Here is a 21,740-nt window from a genome sequence, read left to right on the forward strand (position 1 = left end):
CCCCCTTAGAGAAGTTCCTTTAGAATTTGTTGTAAAGCTGGTTTGGTGGTGCTGAATTCCCTTAGCTTTTGCTTGTCTGTAAAGCTTTTGATTTCTCCATCAAATCTGAATGAGATTCTTGCTGGGTAGAGTAATCTTGGTTGTAGGTCCTTCCCTGTCATCACTTTAAGTATATCTTGCCACTCCCTTCTGGCTTGTAGAGTTTCTGCTGAGAAATCAGCTGTTAACCGTATGGGAGTTCCCTTGTATGTTATTTGTCGTTTTTCCCTTGCTACAGGGTCACTGCCCCTTACCCTGGGTCCCAAAGCGCATACTACTTTGTGTGTGCCCTCCAAGAGTGGAGTGTCTGTTTCCCCCAGTCCTGTCGAAGTCCTGCAATCAAATCCCACTAGCCTTCAAAGTCTGATTCTCGAGGAATTCCTCCTCCCGTTGCCAGACCCCCAGGTTGGGAAGCCTGACGTGGGGCTCAGAACCTTCACTCCAGTGGGTGGACTTCTGTGGTATAAGTGTTCTCCAGTCTGTGAGCCACCCACCCAGCAGTTACAGGATTTGTTTTACTATGACTGCGCCCCTCCTACCATCTCACTGAGGCTTCTCCTTTGTCTTTGGATGTGGGGTATCTTTTTTTGGTGAGTTCCAGTGTCTTCCTGTCGATGATTGTCCAGCAACTAGTTGTGATTCTGGTGTTCTCACAAGAGGGAGTGATAGCACGTCCTTCTACTCCGCCATCTTGTTTCAATGTCCGCTGGGTTATTTGTTTTGATGATATTAAGCCACATGAGCTGTTTGTAAATTTTGGAGACGAATTCCTTGTCAGTCACATCATTTGCAAATATTTTCTTTTAAGCTTCTACTATACAGTAAGAGGTGCCACAAAACCATTGAGAGATATGTATGGCCATGTCTGCTACAATTGTGTAAAAATAAAATTGCATTTCAATATGGGATCTTCCTGGACCAGGACATGAACCCGTGTCCCCTGCATCGGCAGGCAGACCCTCAACCACTGCACCACCAGGGAAGCCCAAAAGGATATTATTTTAAAGTCATCTGATCACCATCTCATTCTTTGACTATTTTAGCTTCCTTTCCATCCCTGTCTTCCTCTCCATCCCTACTTCCACCACTATCCTTGCTGACATCAAAATCCAGATGGATGAGTCCACCAGCTCTCAGACCTCCGGTTCCTTGAACTTCTCCTGTCCAACAAGCTTTTCCTCCCATCCACCTCTGTAATCCCTAGTATGACCAGACCCAGATCTTGTCATCACTAAGAATGCCTCTCCCAAATCCCAGTATCAAGCACCTCCCTCCCTGAGCACCACCTCTTATCTCACTTACTCTAAAAGGCACACTCCACCAATTCTCTAGCCACGGCAAAACCTCCTCCATCTCGTTTGCCGTTCCTTCCTTAAGCTAAAATTATCAGTATAATCATTCTTTGGAAACACCCTTTACTTCCATACTTACCTCTTCCCCTATTGTACTCACCTGAGAATTCTAATCCCTTAACCCTGTAAACCCAAGTACCCTCAGCATCGTGGCCACACCAGAGAAGCCAATGTGACTGGTGGGAAACCCACCTCCCCTTCTGTCAGTCTGGCTGGTGAATTTGCTTCATGCTTTGCTGAAAATTAGGAACAAAGAGAGGATAATTCCCCTCATCTTCCCTCCCCAAAGCTACCAGTCTACCTGCATGTGTATCTACACTTCTACCTTCCTACCTATTATAATTAGTGAAACGTCCCTTCTCCTGCCAAAGTTTACTCCCTCCACCTATGCTCTGAATCCCATCCTTCCTCTGCTCAAAAACATGGTTGCTGGGTTTCACTCCCAAACTGTGCCCTCTCTCTTCTGTTTTGCCCAATTCTTACTCTTTACTGAGTCATTACTGCCAACACAGAAACATACTCTAGTGTCTCCTACCTTTTAAAAATTAAAAAGAAGAACAACCCTGCTCACATCCCCTCTAATCTCTGCCCCATTACTCTGCTTCACAGCAAAACATCTCAAGAGTCATTTACAGTTGCTGTTTCCACCTTCCAGCCACCTGCTGACTACTGTACTCAACCCACTCCAAGTGGGATTCCATGTCCCTTCACTGAGACTGTTTTTGTCCAAGTCATTAGCGACCTCAACATAGCCAAAACCATGGTTGTTTCTCTCTCCTCAGCTTTATTAGCCCTGCCACTAATTACCCTTCCCTCTATTTTTAAACACTTGGAGCTCCTGTCCTGGGTTCTCCAATACCCCACTCATCTGATTCTTCTCCTTCCTCCATGGCCATTTCTTCTCAGCCAACTTTGATAGCTTCGCCTCTGCATGTCCACTACATGGTAAATATTTTATGCTCTGCAGGCCACATAAAACTGTTCTCCCTTATTCTTCTTTGTTTGGTTTGGCTTGATGTTTTTTAGAACTCTTTAAAAATGTAAAAAATATTCCTAGTGGGGAGCTATATAAAAATAGGCCTCAGACCACACTTGGCCCTGGGCCATGTTGGTCCCTGCTCTGGATAATGAATGGCTCAGTGCTCAGTCCTGGGCCCTTTTTTCTACTTATACTCTCTCCCTAGTTGATCGCAATGAATCCCATGACTTTAAAGAACAATTAGATGCATGATTCCACAATGTGTACCTCTAGCTCTGAGACCTCCACTGAGTTCCAAGCTTCTATATCCAAATGCATACTTGACGTTTTCAAGTAAGAACTCAGTGTGGTATGTAGCTAAATCACAGTTTCATCTACCACTTAGGTGTGTAATAGGCATATCAAACTTAACATATTCTGAATAACACCCTCTTCCCTAGTTTTACCTAGCTCAGTAACTGGCACAATCCAATTGCTCAAATCAAAATTCTGGAGTCCTTCTTGATTTCTCCTTTCCCCTCACTCCCATTTCAACAAGACCTGTTGGCCCTACCGCCAAACCGAATGCTGATTTCTGACCACTACCCTCTTCTCTGCTGCTACTCTTGAGTATGGGTCCAAGTCTCCTCATCTCCAGTATGGACTTCTGAAAGAGTCTCCTACTGATTCATTTGCCTCCACACCTGCCCCTCAAGATCCATTCTCTACGCAGCAGCAGAACAATCCTTTAAAAACATAATCAGATAACATTGTTTATCCCACACAAAACCTCCAGTGATACTTAAAGTAAGAAACAAACTCATGCTACATGGCCCATGAGGCCCTAAGTGACCTTACTCTGGCTCACCTCTCTGACCTCATACCCACTCTCTCCCTCCTCACTACACTTCAGCGCACTCCTGTTCATACACTCCAACTCCTCCCTGTTTTTCAAACATACCATACTTTTTCTTGCCTCAGGACTTTTGCACCTGATATCCCCAGATCTTCAAATGGCTAGTGTCCTTGTGAACATTCAGTCCAAGTAGCTCTCTTGCCCTCAGTCACTCTCTAACCCATCGTACCTGTTATCTTTTTTTTTTTTGCGGTATGCGGGCCTGTCACTGTTGTGGCCTCTCCTGTTGCAGAGCACAGGCTCCGGACGCGCAGGCTCAGCGGCCATGGCTCACAGGCCCAGCCGCTCCGCGGCATGTGGGATCCTCCCGGACTGGGGCACGAACCTGTGTCCCCTGCATCGGCAGGCGGACTCTCAACCAGTGTGCCACCAGGGAAGCCCCGTACCTGTTATCTTTTATTCAAAATATTTTTTATTCCCTGAAATTAGCTTGTTCATTTATTTAATCACTTGTTTTATTTATTACTGTATATTCCCACTAAATTGTAAATTCCTTGAGAGTAGAGACTGTGTTCATAGCTATGTGTTCTATATCCTGAAAGAGTACCTGGCACATAGTGGGTACACAATGAATATTTGTTGAGCAAATTAATGAGTAAAGGTAGAATATCCATGGTATTTTTTCTGCTTATACAACTAAAAACTTTTTTTTCACAGTCTTGTTCCCCAGATGACCAACGAAATGGACTACACCCTTAATGCTGTAGTTATAACATAAACCCTATGTGCTAGGGACTATGCTACATTCTGGGAGTATAAAAATAAATTAAACATAGTCCCTGCCTTCTAAGATTATATAATCTGGTGGGTGGAATAATAATGTGAAATCATAACAGTTGTGTGGCACGTGGATAATTGAAATATGTGGCAACACAGCTCACCCTAGAGAGGTTAGAGATGGCTTCATAAAGGAAGTGGTATCTGAGCTGAATTTGGAAGGATGAGTATAACTTTTCCAGGTGGATCAGACAGAAAATAAAGAGAAGTTACTCCAGACAGAGAAAATATGTGAAAAGGCACAGGTGCCAGAAAAAATTACAGAGCATGAAAACAACAATTAGTCAAGTTTGGACCATGGGATGCGGTTGGGTGGGAAGTGGTAAGAAATGATGAAATTAGTAAGAGGAGGAGTCAGTTGCTGAAGCCTCGCTTAGGAATTGGATTTGTTCATGCAAAGCAAGTGGCTGGTTTTGAGAAGGGAAATAATATGATCAGATTTGCTTAATAGAAAGTTCACCATTCCTGCAGGGTGGTGGAGAATGGATCAGAAGACTAAAAGGCTGGGTTCAGAGAAAGGAGTTAGATGGCTCAGACAGGAAAGGCCTGAGTCTAGCCCCTAGGAACACCAGCTTTGAAAGTCTTCTGCCTGGCCAGAGAAATAGGAGACCAGGAGAGAGCAGCATCACAGAAACTGGGGGAAAAGAGGGTTTTAAGGCAGAGACTGTGACCAACACTGTCACAAACCAGAGACAGATCTGGTAAATACAGGAAAGTGTCTAATGGACCTGGCAGTATGGGGTCTGACATTGGGAACCTTGGGGCAAGAACCATTTCTGTAGTGAGCACTTCATCAACACAAGAGAAGAAGCTGTAGGGGAAGCTAGAGTCAAGTAATTGTTTGTTTGTTTGTTTGTTTGTTTGTAGGAACTTAAGCATATTTATATCTGAGAAGAGCCAATAGCTAGGGAGCAAGAAAACAGAAAACAGGGGCACTGAGAAAATAGGGGAGCATGCCTTGTACAGAACAGGAACACTTTTCATCTTAAAATATGAGGAAGATGTAGCTATAAGTAAGTGTATAGGGTTGGCTGGGGAGGGAGCTGGGGGTGGTAGCAAAGAGTTGGGGAAACTCCTGGTTGTCGGTGTTGGAGGCTCTTAGGGGCTATCAAAAAATGGTACCCCTTTCAGCACCCAAGTTCTAAACAAGTTGAAAAATAAACAGTAAATATTACGACCAAGAATATCACCTTTATTTCAGCTAAACTGAGGGTGTGGCTTCTTAAGAGATCTCTTAGCCAAGTGGGATTGCTGATACTCAATCCCAGAATTAGGCAGGTCTGCCCAAGGAGACCGGCAACACCGCAGGGTTCCTGGGGCAGGGAGGGGCTTCTCCCCAGGACAGCTTTTGCTGTGTGCAGGAGCACAGGGAAACTCAGCTTTCTGCTAGCTGCTTGCTCCCAAGAGCAGAAGGGTGGAGTTGAGCAGGCTCTGTATAGTTATCCCCTAAATTGACCAAGCAAATAAACCACTCCTCCTCTCAGGGCAGAATAAGGAAAAGGTGGAAAGGCCTGTAGTTCCACTAATTGAGCTGCCTTCATAGGGAAGGAATATCGCATTGAGAGCTGGAAAAAAGTGTTCCCACTAACAGTTAGCTTATGTCTTCTAAATAAAAAAGAAAATAAAGTGACCTGATGAGAATCGGAAAGGGGTGGGGGAAGGAATTATTATTGGCTTTGGAATGGTGACAGTGTTTAGAGTCACTATGAGAGTGACCGGGAGAGAGAATTCTTTTCAGCGTTGAGGGCCCAGCCAAGGCTGAAAGTCATAGGTTTGCAGCAGCATCCTGTGCGTGGTCTTTAGCTAAGATCATAGGTCTACTGTTGAATTGAAAATTAAGAGAGGTCATGTTACAACGTGAGTGTCAGGGAGAGTAGTCAGCAAAAGAAATACAGCTGAGAGGTCAGATAAGATGAGAACTGAGTGATACCCAGTAGGTTTAGTAACTCAGAAATCATTAAGTGAATTTCTGTGTTGGTGGAGTATTGAGGTAAAATCCAGACTGGAATAGGTCAAAAGCGTGAATTTAAAGGTGATGAGATAGAGATAGCATGCATAAACACTTTTTTTGGGGGGGGGTGTCTATTTTGCTATGAAAGGGATAAAAAAGTAGGGTAATAACATTAGGGAGAAGTGTGGACAATGGAGGGTTTCTGTTTAGTTTTCTTTTCGGACGAGAGATGGCAGAGCATGTCTGAATTGTAGGGAAGCAATCAGTAGAGAAGGAGTTGAAGATGCAAGTAGATAAATATCTATGTATGACCTTTTAGACTCTTGTAGATCTGTTCTGAAACTTACTGAACTCCATAGTAAGGAGGAATAGAGATTATCTTTGGTGCTCCCTGGGAAGAATATTTTAAGTCCCTCTAAATTCAATTCTTTTTTAAATATTTTTAGAATGCATCAGGGATTTATGCTGAAATAGATGGAGCCAAAAATGAACTACAAAGAAAACTATCCAACCTAAGCAACCTCAGTCATGATTTAGTTCAGGAAGCTGTTGACCATGCACAGAACCTTCAACAAGAGGCTGATGAATTGAGCAGGTAATATCCTGGTTTTAGAAATGCAAACATCTTTATAGGCTGAGTAACTTATTTTTATTCAGTTTCACATGACAGGGTTGCTGGGATACAGTGTTAGCAGTTTGGTTTTAGAGTTGGGTTTGCTTATTTGTTTTTCTGTTTGTTGGTTGGTCAGTCTGAGAGACAATTATTGTTTATTGCAGTTGCTTTGGGGAGACAGTTTTTCGATTTTAAAAAATCTGTCAGATTAGAGATCTGTGTTGTGGGAGGGGTAGTTCTGTTCCACATTATTGATAAGATAACCTAACACATTTTAGTTATAGGGATATAACTGCTGCCCAAAATAGTATCAAGTAAATCAGATCCTTCTGCAAGGTCTAATTCTGCCATCATCACCTATTTATTTCAGAGACAGCATTAGCTTTCCACACCCAAGTGTCTTAAGTAAAGCTGGTTGGAAGGTGGCAATACGAGGGACTTGTGGCAGATACTCCAACCATTCCCCAGTGCCCAGCAGGAACTATTTGATTTCAGCACCTGTTAAGAGAAAAATCAATTGATAATTTTCCTCGCAGTATCTAGAAGAGAGTCCTAAGCACTCATTTAATGTTAATTGAAATGTACTAAAAGACTGGCATTGAATTCATGACCCTGAAAAAATAGGTAAATAATGAGATCATTATAGAGAAAGATTGCAAGTCTGGCAATTAGAAACAAGGATCGTGAAGGTCATGAATAAAATAAGACCCAGTATTCACTTCTGTTCAAAACTTAAATCACCTTTCTTTCCTGATTGCCAAGGGCAGGGGTGGGAGTGGGGATGGAGAGATCATGGGTAAAACCTTGGTGTGTGAGATGGTGTTGTATCCAGCTCAGTGTCATGCTCCCAGGGAATGTGCTTCTGATCAAGCCAATAAAATGGAACTTGGAGAAAATACTAGTTTTGGTAACAACTGTATTGGTAGATTATTATTTTTGAGATTAATTCTGTGGCCCTCTTCGTTGTTCTTTTGTCATTTAGTAACTACATCCCATTGAATGGGATCCCAACACAGACCTTCTCAACCCTGCAGCAAACAGTGTTCCAGCTAGAACTTCTAAGGAAGTTACCCCATGCTTTACATGAAACATAATCAGAAATATCAATCACCCTGAAGTCCCTTTTTTATGTTTAGCATATCTCTGACTACATATATTCAGGAAAACATCCAAATTTATAGACGTCTTCACTTCAAAATGTGAATATTCTTCAGCATCTATCTGGTGTACCCAGTGGTTTGCATGTTTTGCCTCAAACAGAGATAAACATAATTCATCAAGAAGCTTCCATTTCAAAAGCACATCTTTATTTTCTATATTGATGTAGTACCTGTTTTGTGCCTAGTAATGAAAACAAAGTAATAAAGGCTTTTTGTTTCAAGCTCTTTGATATATCTGCTCACCACTCTAGCCAGCAAAATTTTTAAGTATTAATAAATATTGGTAACATTTTATACCTTTTATCCCTTTCTTTTAAAACTTCCTCAAGTTTTACTCTCTGTGCCATTTCTGAGAACAGGGGGTTGTGGGGAGATTTAAGTAGCAGGCATTTGGATCAGAATTTCCTCTGCAGAGCAGGGCTGCGTTATGACCTTCATGGGCCATAAAAAAATTTTTTTAATTATATGTCATTACTACATTGGTATAAAGGCTAATGTAATCATTATTGTTATCCTCATTTTTTTCTTCTGATTTTAAAAAAGTTAACATGAAAGCATCTTTTTGGGCCCCTGAATGGTTGTCAGCCCTACTGCAGAGGAGCCAGAATGATGGTGAACTCCGACAAAAAAGAAGAAAGTTGCCAAGGAAATAAAGAGGAAGTTCCTCTGAGCCTAAGCCGGTGTACAGGGACTGAAACTGGTTGGAGGAGGCTGAGAAACAATTGGCTGAGCTCAGTAGGTCAGGGTGGTGTGAAGAGAGGAGCCAGTGTAGGATCTGCAGTGTCATGTACTGCATCACAGAGAATCTTCTGAGAAGTTACTGATGAATAAAGTGATACTAGTCATAAATTTCTAGAAATGGGAAAACAGTATGGAACTGGTGGAGTTAAGACTGAATAAAATTAAGACAAAGGATTTAGGATGAGCTGCAGAAGAGGGGGCTGGAGTTTGTATTATAGAGGAAGAAGTGTTTGTCAATAATATGAATTATTGTGTGGATACACTTACAGTTTGAAATTTCCATTTAGGAAATGGTTTAGGTATAATAAATCCTGAGATTTACTGGATGCCAGGCATGGAACCAAGCATTACACATATTTTATCCCTGTTAGACCTCATATGAATCCTCTGAGGCACATACTGTTATCAACCTCTACGTGAGGGTGTCCAGTGCATCATGGGTATCAGTAAATGTTAGAGGAACCTTACAGGGGCCAGAAGGGACAAAGGCAGAGAACATGGTGTCAGGGCAGGGGTGGTTGTGAGATGAGGCTGTGCACTTAAGCGGGGGCAGCTGGGCCTCAGGAGTGAGACCTTAACCATGTTTGCCCTGGGCAAGCTATGCACCCTTCCTCAGAGCCTCAGCAACTTTTATGGAAAAAAAGGAATAACAATATCAACTTCATGGGTGTGGTAAGATTCAGACACATAATATATGGAACGGGGCTAGCCCAGTATCTGTACATGATGCTCAATATGTGTTATAACCTTTCTTAAAGAAAAATGTGATCTGTTATATAAAAGAAGGAAAAAAGATTGAATAGAGTGAAACCAACTAATATTTAACACCAGCTGAGGTTATGCACCCTCTCCAAGGGCCTTAGTTTCTTTGCCAGGGAGGAAATAACAATGCTGATTCGGGTAAGCAGCAGGTGGGGATGATTGTGGGTTCATTCTTCTGCCTGACTTCACCACGTAAACAAACTCTTGAGTAAAGAGGTGCAGGCGCTGTTTTTAAATCAGCATTTTCTTTCCCTGAGGCTACTGCCAGGCAGGCAGTTGCCAAGGAGCCAAAACAAGGTGAAGCCTTGAGGGAACCAAAAGTAGAGGAATGCAAAGAAAATGTGCCCTTAGGAAAGGCAGCTCGGGAAAACCTTGCCCAGCCAGGTACTTTAAATAACAGGAAGGAAGTACCTTTGGTCCCAGAAGTGCTCCAATCAGGCCCTTAAAATGGCCCTATTTCCCAAGGAGGTAAGAAGGAGAAATAATGCCACGTTTGTTTATTAACAGGAATTTGCACAGTTCAGATGTGAATGGGCTGGTACAGAAGGCTTTGGACGCTTCAAATGTCTATGAAAATATTGCCAATTATGTTAGTGAAGCCAACGAAATGGCAGAACAGGCTTTGAACATCACTGATCGAATTTATGATGTGAGTATTCCCTTACTTTAACATTCATTTATATGTTGCCTTTTCCTGGCTTATGACTTTTCTGTTTCCTAATGTCATCTGTTGAGCTTCCAATGTAATACAAATGGCAGAAAGGGCAGGAGAACTAAGAAAAGACCATTTTATTTATGTTATGAATGTTTTCAGTAATGCAGGTTCTTCAAGATGTGTCATACTCCAATCAGCAAATGCCAATGTCTTTGACAGCTTTTTTAAACCAAAGTCCCTGCGTAAAAAATATTTAAGACTAGTTCCTGCTGATAGAAAAGATACTTTATGCATACATTCAGATTTCCTCAACTCAAAAATTGTTTATTGAACAGCTTTTTCATGACAAGCACTTTGGTGGGCCCTTGGCCAAGCACTATTCCAAGTTCACTGAATTTTCCTCAAAAGCCATTTATCTTGAAAATGTCAAGGATATTATTTTCTCATGTTCACATTTGACCTTGATTGTGAGCTGTGAAAATGAAGCTGTATGTATCTTGCTTGGTGTTTAGCAGATAAACTGTATCATTTAAATCCTAGAACGATGAAAAGTTGATTTCTTCTGCCGTCATTCTTACTCTCTCCATCCAATTTCCTTGTAGGCTGTGAGTGGGATTGATACGCAAATCATTTACCATAAAGATGAGAGTGAGAACCTCCTCAGTCAAGCCAGAGAGCTGCAAGCAAGGGCAAATTCTAGTAAATATTTTCTCTTTCCTGTCTTCTGATTTATAGCTGCTTCCCTCCTTTCACACAGTGTTTCTGCATATAAACAGAGGTTTCAAAATGCTAGGATTAAAGAATAAATTATATTTCATCTGAATAATAAAAAAGCAAGTATTAGATATTTTCAAATAAATTGTGGTTTAAAAAAATTCCATGTAGTAAAATTACATGGAAACATATAGTTATCCAATATATAGTGGATATTCTTGCTAATCAAAAAGGCTAATTAATAGAAACCTACCATGAATGCCAATTTTCAAGGAGATAGTACCATAAAATACACTTTAACCCTAAAATTATACTGCACATAATATAACCTTCCTTGAACAATTCAGAAGGCTCTTTACAATTTTACCATGAAGGGATGGGTCAGCACTGTGAGAGTCAGGAGGACAGGGTACCACAAAGCCATCTGGTTTTTTGCACTTTCTTGTAGTTTGTGTTATACAAGGTTGCTGTATTTAGGACAAGCCTAATGACCATATGGAAGAAAGCACTTCCAAAGGTTGGTGTCTGCACCTGCTAAATCAAGCACATCCCGGAGTGGGAGAGGCAGGAAAAAATAAAAGTGAAATCATTTCAGTTAGTTTTGAATCTTATGAGTTACTCTTGAAAACAATCAAAGAATTTTACTAAACCTTACTCATCTCTGAGGTAATGAGCTCATTCCTGAGGATATTAGAGCATTGACTAATGAGGTTGGAAATCCATTATCTAGCTAACTTCTACCACCTAAAAACAAAGACCAAGTTTGAAAATTTCATGTGATTTTATCAAAGCAATTAACCTGCAGTCTAACTGTACATTTTCTCTCTTTTTTAAATGTAGAGCCATTATATAGAGAACATAAATGCATTTGTTTTTCATATGCAGACTATTTAACTATTTAATTACCATAAAGCAGCTATTATCTGAGTAAACAGACAATAAAAATGCTGTTTCTTCATTCTAATTAATTCATTATACAAGTTTAGTCTTAAACATGCTCTTTAGAAAAGAATTAGAATGTTAGCAGTAAAGAATTAGAATACTTATATTAAAATGTTTCTGGATAAATGTTGTCATATGTATGTATTGCTTTTGTTTGTGAAGACCAGAGTATGTGGGTCTTCACAATGCAGTGACTTAAATACTTTATTCTCCTTGATAATTTGCAAAGTATTTTCTCAATCCTGTCATTACTGATTTGTTGAACCTCATGAAAGCAATTTTTCTATTCTGATAATGCTGTCTCTTCAAAGTTCCATATTTTATGTGTAGAGAAATCTCTCTGCTTTGGTCTCTTTGAATATTTTTCAGATCTGGTCACCTATTTCATGATCTTGTTTGGTTAAATCCCTTCATATGTTTATTTGCCAAAGGGACACTGATGGGGAGTTAGGACTGTGTGGATCAGAACTTGCCTCCCTTTAGAAAATATGCATGTTTGTGGCTTCCCTGGTGGCGCAGTGGTTGGGGGTCCGCCTGCCGATGCAGGGGACACGGGTTCATGCCCCGGTCTGGGAGGATCCCACATGCTGCGGAGCGGCTGGGCCCGTGAGCCATGGCCGCTGGGCCTGCGCGTCTGGAGCCTGTGCTCAGCGGCGAGAGAAGCCACAACGGTGAGAGGCCTGCGTACCGCCAAAAAGAAAAAAAATTCAGTTATAAAATATGCATGTTTGTAATATAAATTCAGGTTTTCAAATTGAACCATATTTCATCTGTTGAGTTACACTGTAATTTCAGATTACTGTTAATTCATTTCCAGATGAATTTCAATGATCAGTAATCTTTATTTACCAGATTTCCTTTTTTTCATTATCTATATCAAATAGCCATCTGTAATAAACTCAGGAAGCTGCTGTCTTTTAAAATCTTCTACTGAATTAATTGGTAAAATGAAAAATGTCTATGTAAGACAGTGGGTTCCAAATAGGACAGACTTTTTATGAAGCATTTCTTCTTATAAACATCCAGCCCCAAATAGACTCCCTTTCTCCTATTTTATCAAAAACTCCAAATACAGTTAAATATATTCTTTCTCAGTATATCAGCAAGTGTTTTTTGCAGTAACAAGACCCAAAAGGAAGAGCTGAATAGATTGCTTGTATTACAATATTCAAAAATTGAAACTAAAAGAGGAAGAGAGGGTGCAAAACAACAACAAAGTATGTTTAAGACCCTCCTTGAATTCTGGGAAATTTTCGGCACTACCCAGAGGAAACAAGAAAGAAATGCTTGTACTTTGGTTACATTGTACTTGGTACAAGTACATTGACAGGATCAACTAAGCATCACCCATATATACCCATTATGTACATGTATGGGGAAAAGATAAGTGAACAATAAACCAAGCACACCAAGACTGTATAATTGAAAAAAGACAGTACACCATGGGAGGGTATATATTTGCAAGCCCATTGGAGAGAAAGAAAAGAAGGGGAAGTGAAGAAATTATTTTTTTGTTTGTCAAGATACATACATTTCCTGATGCTTTGGAAGTAAACAAAGCATGAAACAAGAATTCTTGGGAAAGTTGATCCTTCAGTTCAGGTGACAAGATATTACATCATGACTTTTTTAGATTTGTGCCAAGGTAGCCCCAGTTAGGGTCTATGCTACAAGTACATTTTCAAGAATAATTTTTTAAGAAAAAGACTAATTATCAAAACTGATGCAAGAATGAACAGAAAATCTGATAGAACTGTATGTATATACATGTGTATAATAAATCTAACCAGTAATTAAGCCCTCCCACAAAGAAATCTCAAGGCTCAGATGGCTCCACCAGTGAATTCTCTGAAACACTTAAAGAAGAAATGACACCATTAGTACATAAATTCTTCCAGAAAATAGAAAAGGAGGAAATACTCTTTCTTCTATGAAGCCAACAAAACTTAGATATCAAAACCTAAGGACGTTATAAACAAGGAAAAATATAAGCCGAATTCTCTGTTAAACAGAGATGTGAAACTCCTAATCAGGATATTAGCTAATCAAACCTAGCATACATAGAAATGGTAATACATGACCAAGTTGGGTTTATTCCAGGATTTCAATGATATTTTAACATTTAAAACATCAGTAGCAATTCACCATATTTACAGAACACAGGAGAACATTCATATGCTTATCTCACTACATGCAGGAAGATCATTTAACAAAACTCGCTACCCACTCATGTTTTAAAAAAACTCATAGCAAACTAGGAGTAGAAGGAAACTCCCATAATCTAATAAAGAATAATAAAATAATATTCAACAAACCAATATTCATACTGAAATATTGAAAGCTTTCCCATTAAGATTGGAAATAAAACAAGGATTCCCCACATTATCAATTCAATGTGTAAATAGCCAGTTTAATTCTATGTAAAACAATTAGAAATTAACTATTTTTAAAATAACACCATATGCAATAACATAAATTACCTAGGAATAAATCTGATGCAAGATGCTAAGATCTTTACACATAAAACTATAATATGCTACTGAAGAAATTAAAAGATGATCTAAATAAATGGAGATCAAAATGAGAATTTAGATCTAGGGAAGAATAAATAAAAACTGTGTTCATTAAGTGGAAGACTTGAATTTGTAAAAATAACAGTTTCTGCCAAAATTTATCTATAGATTCAATATAATCTCAATTAAAGTACCAGAACTGTATATACATATACAGGATGCTTTTAGAATTTCTTTGGAAATGGGGGTGGATGGGGGTAGGCAAGAATAGCCAGCACAGTCTTGAATTAAAAAAAAAAAACTGAAGGACTTAAACTACCCAATATCAAGACTTACAACTGTACAAAAATTAAGACAGAGATACAAAAAGATATAAAAAATTGCAATACTCTATCATTTCTTCTGAATAAAGCTTAAAAATAGACACAACTAACGGGCAGAGATAGCATTCAGAATAGTGGTCACCTTTGGGTAATCATGGAGGTCCCAGGAAACCGTAACGGGCTAATAATGCTTTTAAAAATGCTTTTCTTGACCTGGGCGCTGGTTATATTTTGTGTTCAGTTTGTGAAAACTCATCAGGCTGTACACTTATAATTGTGTACCCTTTTCTAGATGTGTGTTGTATATCAATTAAAATTTATTAAAACAATCAAGAAAAAATAATTATTCTTATCTAACCAGTTGTCACCATAAGTATAGATAGATCTTTTCAGCTCTTTATCAATCGTGCTGCTCGTAGTTGTTAGTCACAGCAGTGCTATATTTTTCAATCAAAAAAGTTAGCCATTATCTGTACATCCGTAAGAGTTACTTTATGACATCCTAAATCACTCCGAAGCAGTGTTACAAGTTTTCTGCAATCCTTTACCTCTGAGTTGAAATGCCGCTTTCCAGAATTGGTGTTCTATGTTATATTATATTCAGAATATTGCAGATGACTTAGTGATACAAACCAGAATTTTTCTTGTTGCAATGGAGATTTCTTTCCTGGCATCTTTGCCCTACTTGTACTTTTTTTGGCTTCTTCTCCACAGGCAATGACGAGGCAGTGGCTGACACCAGTAGGCGCGTGGGTGGAGCCCTAGCAAGGAAGAGTGCCCTCAAAAACAGATTAAATGATGCCATTAAGAGACTACAAGCCACAGAGAGAGGTGAGGATCTCAGGGAGAACTTAAGGCTCATCTGTTTGTTCACTAGTATTAAGGTAAACCTTTGAGGAAAGAGTAGGTGATTCTTTGCTTATTAATCTTTTTATAAATAAATATTGCTTTCTGATGACAAAAGAAACTATGTTTATCTCACTCACACACGCACACACATACACACAAAAGTCCTGGAAAATAATAAAAGCTGTAGTCATATCACCTAGGGGTGACAATTAAATTTGAGAGCATTTTCCTCCAATCTTGTGTGTATGTGTGTGCGTGCACACATGCATGTCAATGAGATCATGATGTTTATACTATTTGGTAACCTACTTTCTTGTGAACATCCTTTTTCATTAACGAATATGCCCTAATTTGGTTATTGGGTTTCTCTGGCCCCAGAAGTAAACAGCTGCTCTCTGTTACATGCCATGTCGTTCTTATAGTGCAAGCAGGGAGACCACTGAGCCAGAGAGAAAAACAAGAGCGCTCATGCTGCCTAATCTGGAACGACAGTGCTATCTTAGAAAGATGTGATCGGGCGCATAAGTGCCTTTCCCGGCATAGTGGAAGTTAACACATTGCTGCTGGATGTGGTGTTTCACTACACAGAGCAAATTCAGCTACAGAACTACAGGATGCCAAAGCCCTGGCCAGAAGGGTGTCATCAGCATCATCAGAGCTACCACATGCTAAGCACTGGGCTGTGTTTTACAAACATTATCTCATGTGGGAAAGTATTGCTGTTGCCTTTAGGCTGATGTGAACCCTGAAGCTTGTCAAGGTTGGGGAACTTGCTCCAAAAGGCACAGCAACAAAAAGAAGCAGACCCAGGATTCAAAGCTACATCCATCAGAGTTCAGAGCATGTGGGGTTAAGTTAAATGTTTCTCCAGTTAAAAATAATTAAAGCTACAACCTCACCTGAGTGATTTTTAATTGTTTTTATTACAGAAATAATACATGACCATTATAGAAAAATAAGAAAAGAGAAAGAAGAGAAATCTTTTATAATCTCATTACCCAGGAAAAAACCGTTTTGTTGTAAACTTATATTGGTTTTACTTTAAATATATAACTTTAAAAAATTTCACTATAGATCTCTTTTGAAACTTGCTTTTCTTATTCAAAAATACCTTTCCTTATCAATTTACTTCTGTACTAGAGCATCATTTTTATGACAGAAGCTGTCCCACAAAGAAGAAAGTGATATTTACAATGAATTTCAGACATAGGCATTTTATGAGTTAGTATCTCATATTCATTTCCTGTAGCTTCCTCACCAGGTCTCTAACCTGAAGAAATACTACTCTTTTTTTTAAATTTCCCTTTAATTTGGAAATGTTTTAAATGAACGACATGATTTTAATGAGACTTTAGAGTCTTTCAAGCTCACTTGTTAATACTATTTACAATATTCTAGTGTACCTGACTTACACCATAATTAACATTTATTTAATTAAAGATCTCGGTTTGGCTGAAAAGCCTGAATTTGAGGTCTCTTTCATCCCAGTGATGAAATGGATATTCATGACCCCATCAAATGTTCTACTTCTTTGCAAAGTAAATGTCCTGTGCTCTGTGTGAAGGTGACGCTCAGCAGCGCCTGGGTCAGTCCAAGCTGATCACCGCGGAAGCTAACAAGACCACAATGGAAGTCCAGCAGGCGGCCGCCCCGATGGCTAACAGTCTAACCAACTGGTCACAGAATCTTCAACATTTTGACTCATCTGCTTACAACACTGCAGTGGACTTTGCCAGAGATGCAGGTATCACTTAGTAACTTCACAATTTGCATCCAATTGAGGAATTGGCCATTAAACCCTACACATCTTTTGTTAAGAAGCAATTTTTTTCATTCAAGTTTTAGATTGGAATATTGTAGGAGTTAGCTTAGAAAAGGATAAACTTTTTGCTCAGTTCATCTATCAATATATATGTATGTGTGTGGACATAGGAAATATATGTATTTCCCATAAATAAACACCAGACAGACTGGTTGAGTTAATTTTTTTCTGCGTGAAATAATGGTAACACTTGTTTTTATCAATGTAAGACTGATTCTTTGGGGAAGAAGGGCAATCACCTGTTAGAATAAATATGTTAACAAAATATTGGTTTGCTTTTAGGAAAAAAATTTACTAAACAGCACTGCTGTTACTAAACATCATTGCTTTTTCCTTACCTGAGTAAAGCAGATTATTACCGACAAGTACTGAATATGGCCAAATATAACTTCAGCTTCCCATTAAGAAGTAAAGTCTGTTGGCCAACTTGAATATATAGTAATGAAGATGAAATATGTTGATATCTATCTAATTAATTTAGTTATACATAGATATTAAAATCACATATTACTTGAGAATTATTTTCCAGTCTCATATTTTTATTCCATCTTTTCGTACCTCCTAAATATCAATGTCTTTGTCATGATTAGAATTTCCAGTTCTCCAGAATGGTTTTGCAGACCGTATTCCCTTCACTTTCATCTGGATTAAGAACCAACTTTTTAAATCCACGTATGGATTTGTCCATCGCTAGAAATTTTATCCCAGGGCACAATATCCATTCCTGTAACAGGAAGATAGCTCTTTTATACTCATCTTTTAAGTATATATTCATGAGCCCTCCATGTAACCACTCAATTTCTTTTGAAACTTAATCTTTAAAAAATTTGCCTACGTGATAACCAATATTTACATTTGTAAAGATATTGTCTCAGGAATATTTACTAAATTGGTGTTAATTTTTTTTCCTCCTTGTTCAGTCCCATCAGTGATGCCAGTAACCATCTAGGACTAACACTGATTGTGTGCTTTCCTCAAATAGCATTTTGTGGTTCAAAACAAAGTAAATGAAAAAGCATACCATAATATGAGACTTCATAAAGACTCTAAAGTGGCTCCCTTTCTCTGAGAGAATTGAGGGTAGAGAAACCTGTTTTGTACACATTTTCATAATCAGCGTTTAATGTAGTGCTTTAAACATACTTTATTGCCTCTGATGTTGAAGACTATTATACTATAACAATAGCCATTTTATAGCATAGCTATTGTGGTCAGTGATCCAAATAACAAATATTTACCGCTGTATTATGACTCATCTGCTTACAACACTGCAGTGGACTTTGCCAGAGATGCAGGTATCACTTAGTAACTTCACAATTTGCATCCAATTGAGGAATTGGCCATTAAACCCTACACATCTTTTGTTAAGAAGCAATTTTTTTCATTCAAGTTTTAGATTGGAATATTGTAGGAGTTAGCTTAGAAAAGGATAAACTTTTTGCTCAGTTCATCTATCAATATATATGTATGTGTGTGGACATAGGAAATATATGTATTTCCCATAAATAAACACCAGACAGACTGGTTGAGTTAATTTTTTTCTGCGTGAAATAATGGTAACACTTGTTTTTATCAATGTAAGACTGATTCTTTGGGGAAGAAGGGCAATCACCTGTTAGAATAAATATGTTAACAAAATATTGGTTTGCTTTTAGGAAAAAAATTTACTAAACAGCACTGCTGTTACTAAACATCATTGCTTTTTCCTTACCTGAGTAAAGCAGATTATTACCGACAAGTACTGAATATGGCCAAATATAACTTCAGCTTCCCATTAAGAAGTAAAGTCTGTTGGCCAACTTGAATATATAGTAATGAAGATGAAATATGTTGATATCTATCTAATTAATTTAGTTATACATAGATATTAAAATCACATATTACTTGAGAATTATTTTCCAGTCTCATATTTTTATTCCATCTTTTCGTACCTCCTAAATATCAATGTCTTTGTCATGATTAGAATTTCCAGTTCTCCAGAATGGTTTTGCAGACCGTATTCCCTTCACTTTCATCTGGATTAAGAACCAACTTTTTAAATCCACGTATGGATTTGTCCATCGCTAGAAATTTTATCCCAGGGCACAATATCCATTCCTGTAACAGGAAGATAGCTCTTTTATACTCATCTTTTAAGTATATATTCATGAGCCCTCCATGTAACCACTCAATTTCTTTTGAAACTTAATCTTTAAAAAATTTGCCTACGTGATAACCAATATTTACATTTGTAAAGATATTGTCTCAGGAATATTTACTAAATTGGTGTTAATTTTTTTTCCTCCTTGTTCAGTCCCATCAGTGATGCCAGTAACCATCTAGGACTAACACTGATTGTGTGCTTTCCTCAAATAGCATTTTGTGGTTCAAAACAAAGTAAATGAAAAAGCATACCATAATATGAGACTTCATAAAGACTCTAAAGTGGCTCCCTTTCTCTGAGAGAATTGAGGGTAGAGAAACCTGTTTTGTACACATTTTCATAATCAGCGTTTAATGTAGTGCTTTAAACATACTTTATTGCCTCTGATGTTGAAGACTATTATACTATAACAATAGCCATTTTATAGCATAGCTATTGTGGTCAGTGATCCAAATAACAAATATTTACCGCTGTATTAACAAATACACTACATGATAGTAGCTATTATTTACCTGATTTCATTCCTTTTGCTGGAGAAGCACCTTGTTTCCTAAGTACAGAAAAGAGAAGTTTCCCAGGTCCTCACTGACATATTCTTCTGAATCTGAGTTTAGTTTGGCTCCAGGAAGAGGCTTGCTTTTGTTCAGCTGCTAATGCTCAGTGACCATGCCCTACCCTTAGATAGGAGTTTGCCCAAAGATATTTATTTTCAAGTCCAGTGGTTCTCAAACACTAGTGTGCATCGGAGTCACCTGAGCCCCACCTCCATGTTGCTGGTCTGGGGACCACACATGGAGAGCCAGTGCTCCAGTCCATGAAACTTTGGAGAAGTTACGGCATTCTCTGTATCTGGGGTTCTTTCATCAAGCTGTATCCTTATGATTTGTGCTCTTTTCTCTGTGTGTGTTATACATCCCCCCTCCCCACACAACAAAACATAACCTAAAAAGTCAGTAAGATCTGCTCCTACCATCACCTTTGTCTGGGACCATAAACCATGGCTGCCCCTCACCTTGGCACAACTGCCACTTTTCTGGATGCTCCCTTGTTTCTTCCATCTAGCTCTGCCTCTGCTTGGACCACTGCAGTGGCACTCTGATATGTGAACAGGCATTTTGGAAAACAAGATGCCACCTCCTTTTGCCCAGCATTCCTTTTGACCTGTTATATCAGTTATATTAGAAATGCAAGCAGAACTTGTGCTATATAGTGAAATGAACATCTGCATATTTGTCATGGGCCCTGCCCTTTAGAAGTGGACATTATATGTCAGCTTGCTCTGCATACAATTTATAGTTCAATATGTATTATAAATGTCACAAGATAGGAACTGATTATGCTTTGGGCTTAGCTACTAATTTTTCAGAATTAAAAATAATTTCTTATAGTTCTACCAGAAGTAACCATGTATTTGTTGTCTCTTCATCTCATTCCTGAACTAGACTTAATACCGAGATATCTACTCAAGTGATTAATTTTTATTAACTGCAGTTGGAAATCTGACAGAGGTTGTCCCTCAGCTCCTGGATCAGCTTCGCACGGTAGAGCAGAAGCGGCCTGCAAGCAACGTTTCTGCCAGTATCCAGAGGATCCGAGAGCTCATTGCTCAGACCAGAAGCGTTGCCAGCAAGGTAGCCAGTGAAAGGAGTCGTCATCAGTCACTGGGTGATAATGATAGCGTGAGGCTGAGCTCAGGCTCCTTGGGCAGCTTCCAGAGCTGGAAACTTTCTACTATATTATCCAACTTGGTAGTTCTCAGCTCCATCCGTTCATTAGAATCACATGAGGAGCTTTGAAAACCAAACCAATTCCTGGTCCCAACCTCAAAGCAATACTCATGCTCTCTAGAGGAAGGGCTCAGAACCTGTATTTTTTTGAAGCTCCTCAGTGATTCTAATGTGTAACCAAGATTAAGAAGCACACATTTAACCTAGTCAACAAAGCTCGTAGAGCAAAAGGAATCAAGGAAAGCTAACCCCACTAAAAGACTCAATTTTATTATTATTATTCATTATCCTAACAGCTGTCTTTGTGCAGTTACTATATGGAATAATCTTGCTCATCTACCTCTTCAAAGAATTCTCTAGTGCAACATAGATGATATGAAGCTTTTACTGACCTCTCTACAGGCGTAACACATAGCAGCTAAACTGAACAATTTCAACAAAGACCTCATCCTGAGATGCTATACAGAAGCAACACAACACCATAACTAGTGCTGGCGTTGATGGGAAATATCCTGACACAGCAATTAACATTTTCAGTGTGGCGAAACATGGCTTGTTCTTGGCCCCCTTTCTAATTTGTTTTTTATTAATTTATAGACCAGCATTATTTTTTACAACCAAATTATATGGTTTTATTTTTTCAATTGAGAGTCAGCCTGAACAGACTGTTGGTCCTAATTACTGACAGAATTAAGAACTGGAAATCAACTATTTTGTAATGAAGGAAATTATTATTGGTAAATATACCCAACTTTTTTTTTTTTTTTTTTTTTTTTTTTTGGG

The 21,740-nt window shown here is 38.7% G+C and overlaps 1 protein-coding gene across 3 annotated transcripts in view; it reads left to right on the plus strand.

Annotated features, from left to right (window-relative positions):
* Positions 1 to 21,740, plus strand: part of LAMA4 (laminin subunit alpha 4) — a 150,732-nt gene that overhangs the window by 94,535 nt on the left and 34,457 nt on the right. For all 3 annotated transcript variants that reach the window (XM_024740949.1, XM_024740950.1, XM_024740951.1), the window contains 6 exons: positions 6,440 to 6,588; positions 9,777 to 9,918; positions 10,527 to 10,623; positions 15,131 to 15,247; positions 16,830 to 17,009; positions 20,722 to 20,861. In XM_024740949.1, the coding sequence (XP_024596717.1) occupies positions 6,440 to 6,588; positions 9,777 to 9,918; positions 10,527 to 10,623; positions 15,131 to 15,247; positions 16,830 to 17,009; positions 20,722 to 20,861 (825 nt within the window). The remainder of the gene's footprint in view (positions 1 to 6,439; positions 6,589 to 9,776; positions 9,919 to 10,526; positions 10,624 to 15,130; positions 15,248 to 16,829; positions 17,010 to 20,721; positions 20,862 to 21,740) is intronic.

Source organism: Neophocaena asiaeorientalis, unplaced genomic scaffold (assembly GCF_003031525.2).
Source record: "Neophocaena asiaeorientalis asiaeorientalis breed wild unplaced genomic scaffold, Neophocaena_asiaeorientalis_V1.1 scaffold203, whole genome shotgun sequence".
Lineage (NCBI taxonomy): Eukaryota > Metazoa > Chordata > Mammalia > Artiodactyla > Phocoenidae > Neophocaena > Neophocaena asiaeorientalis.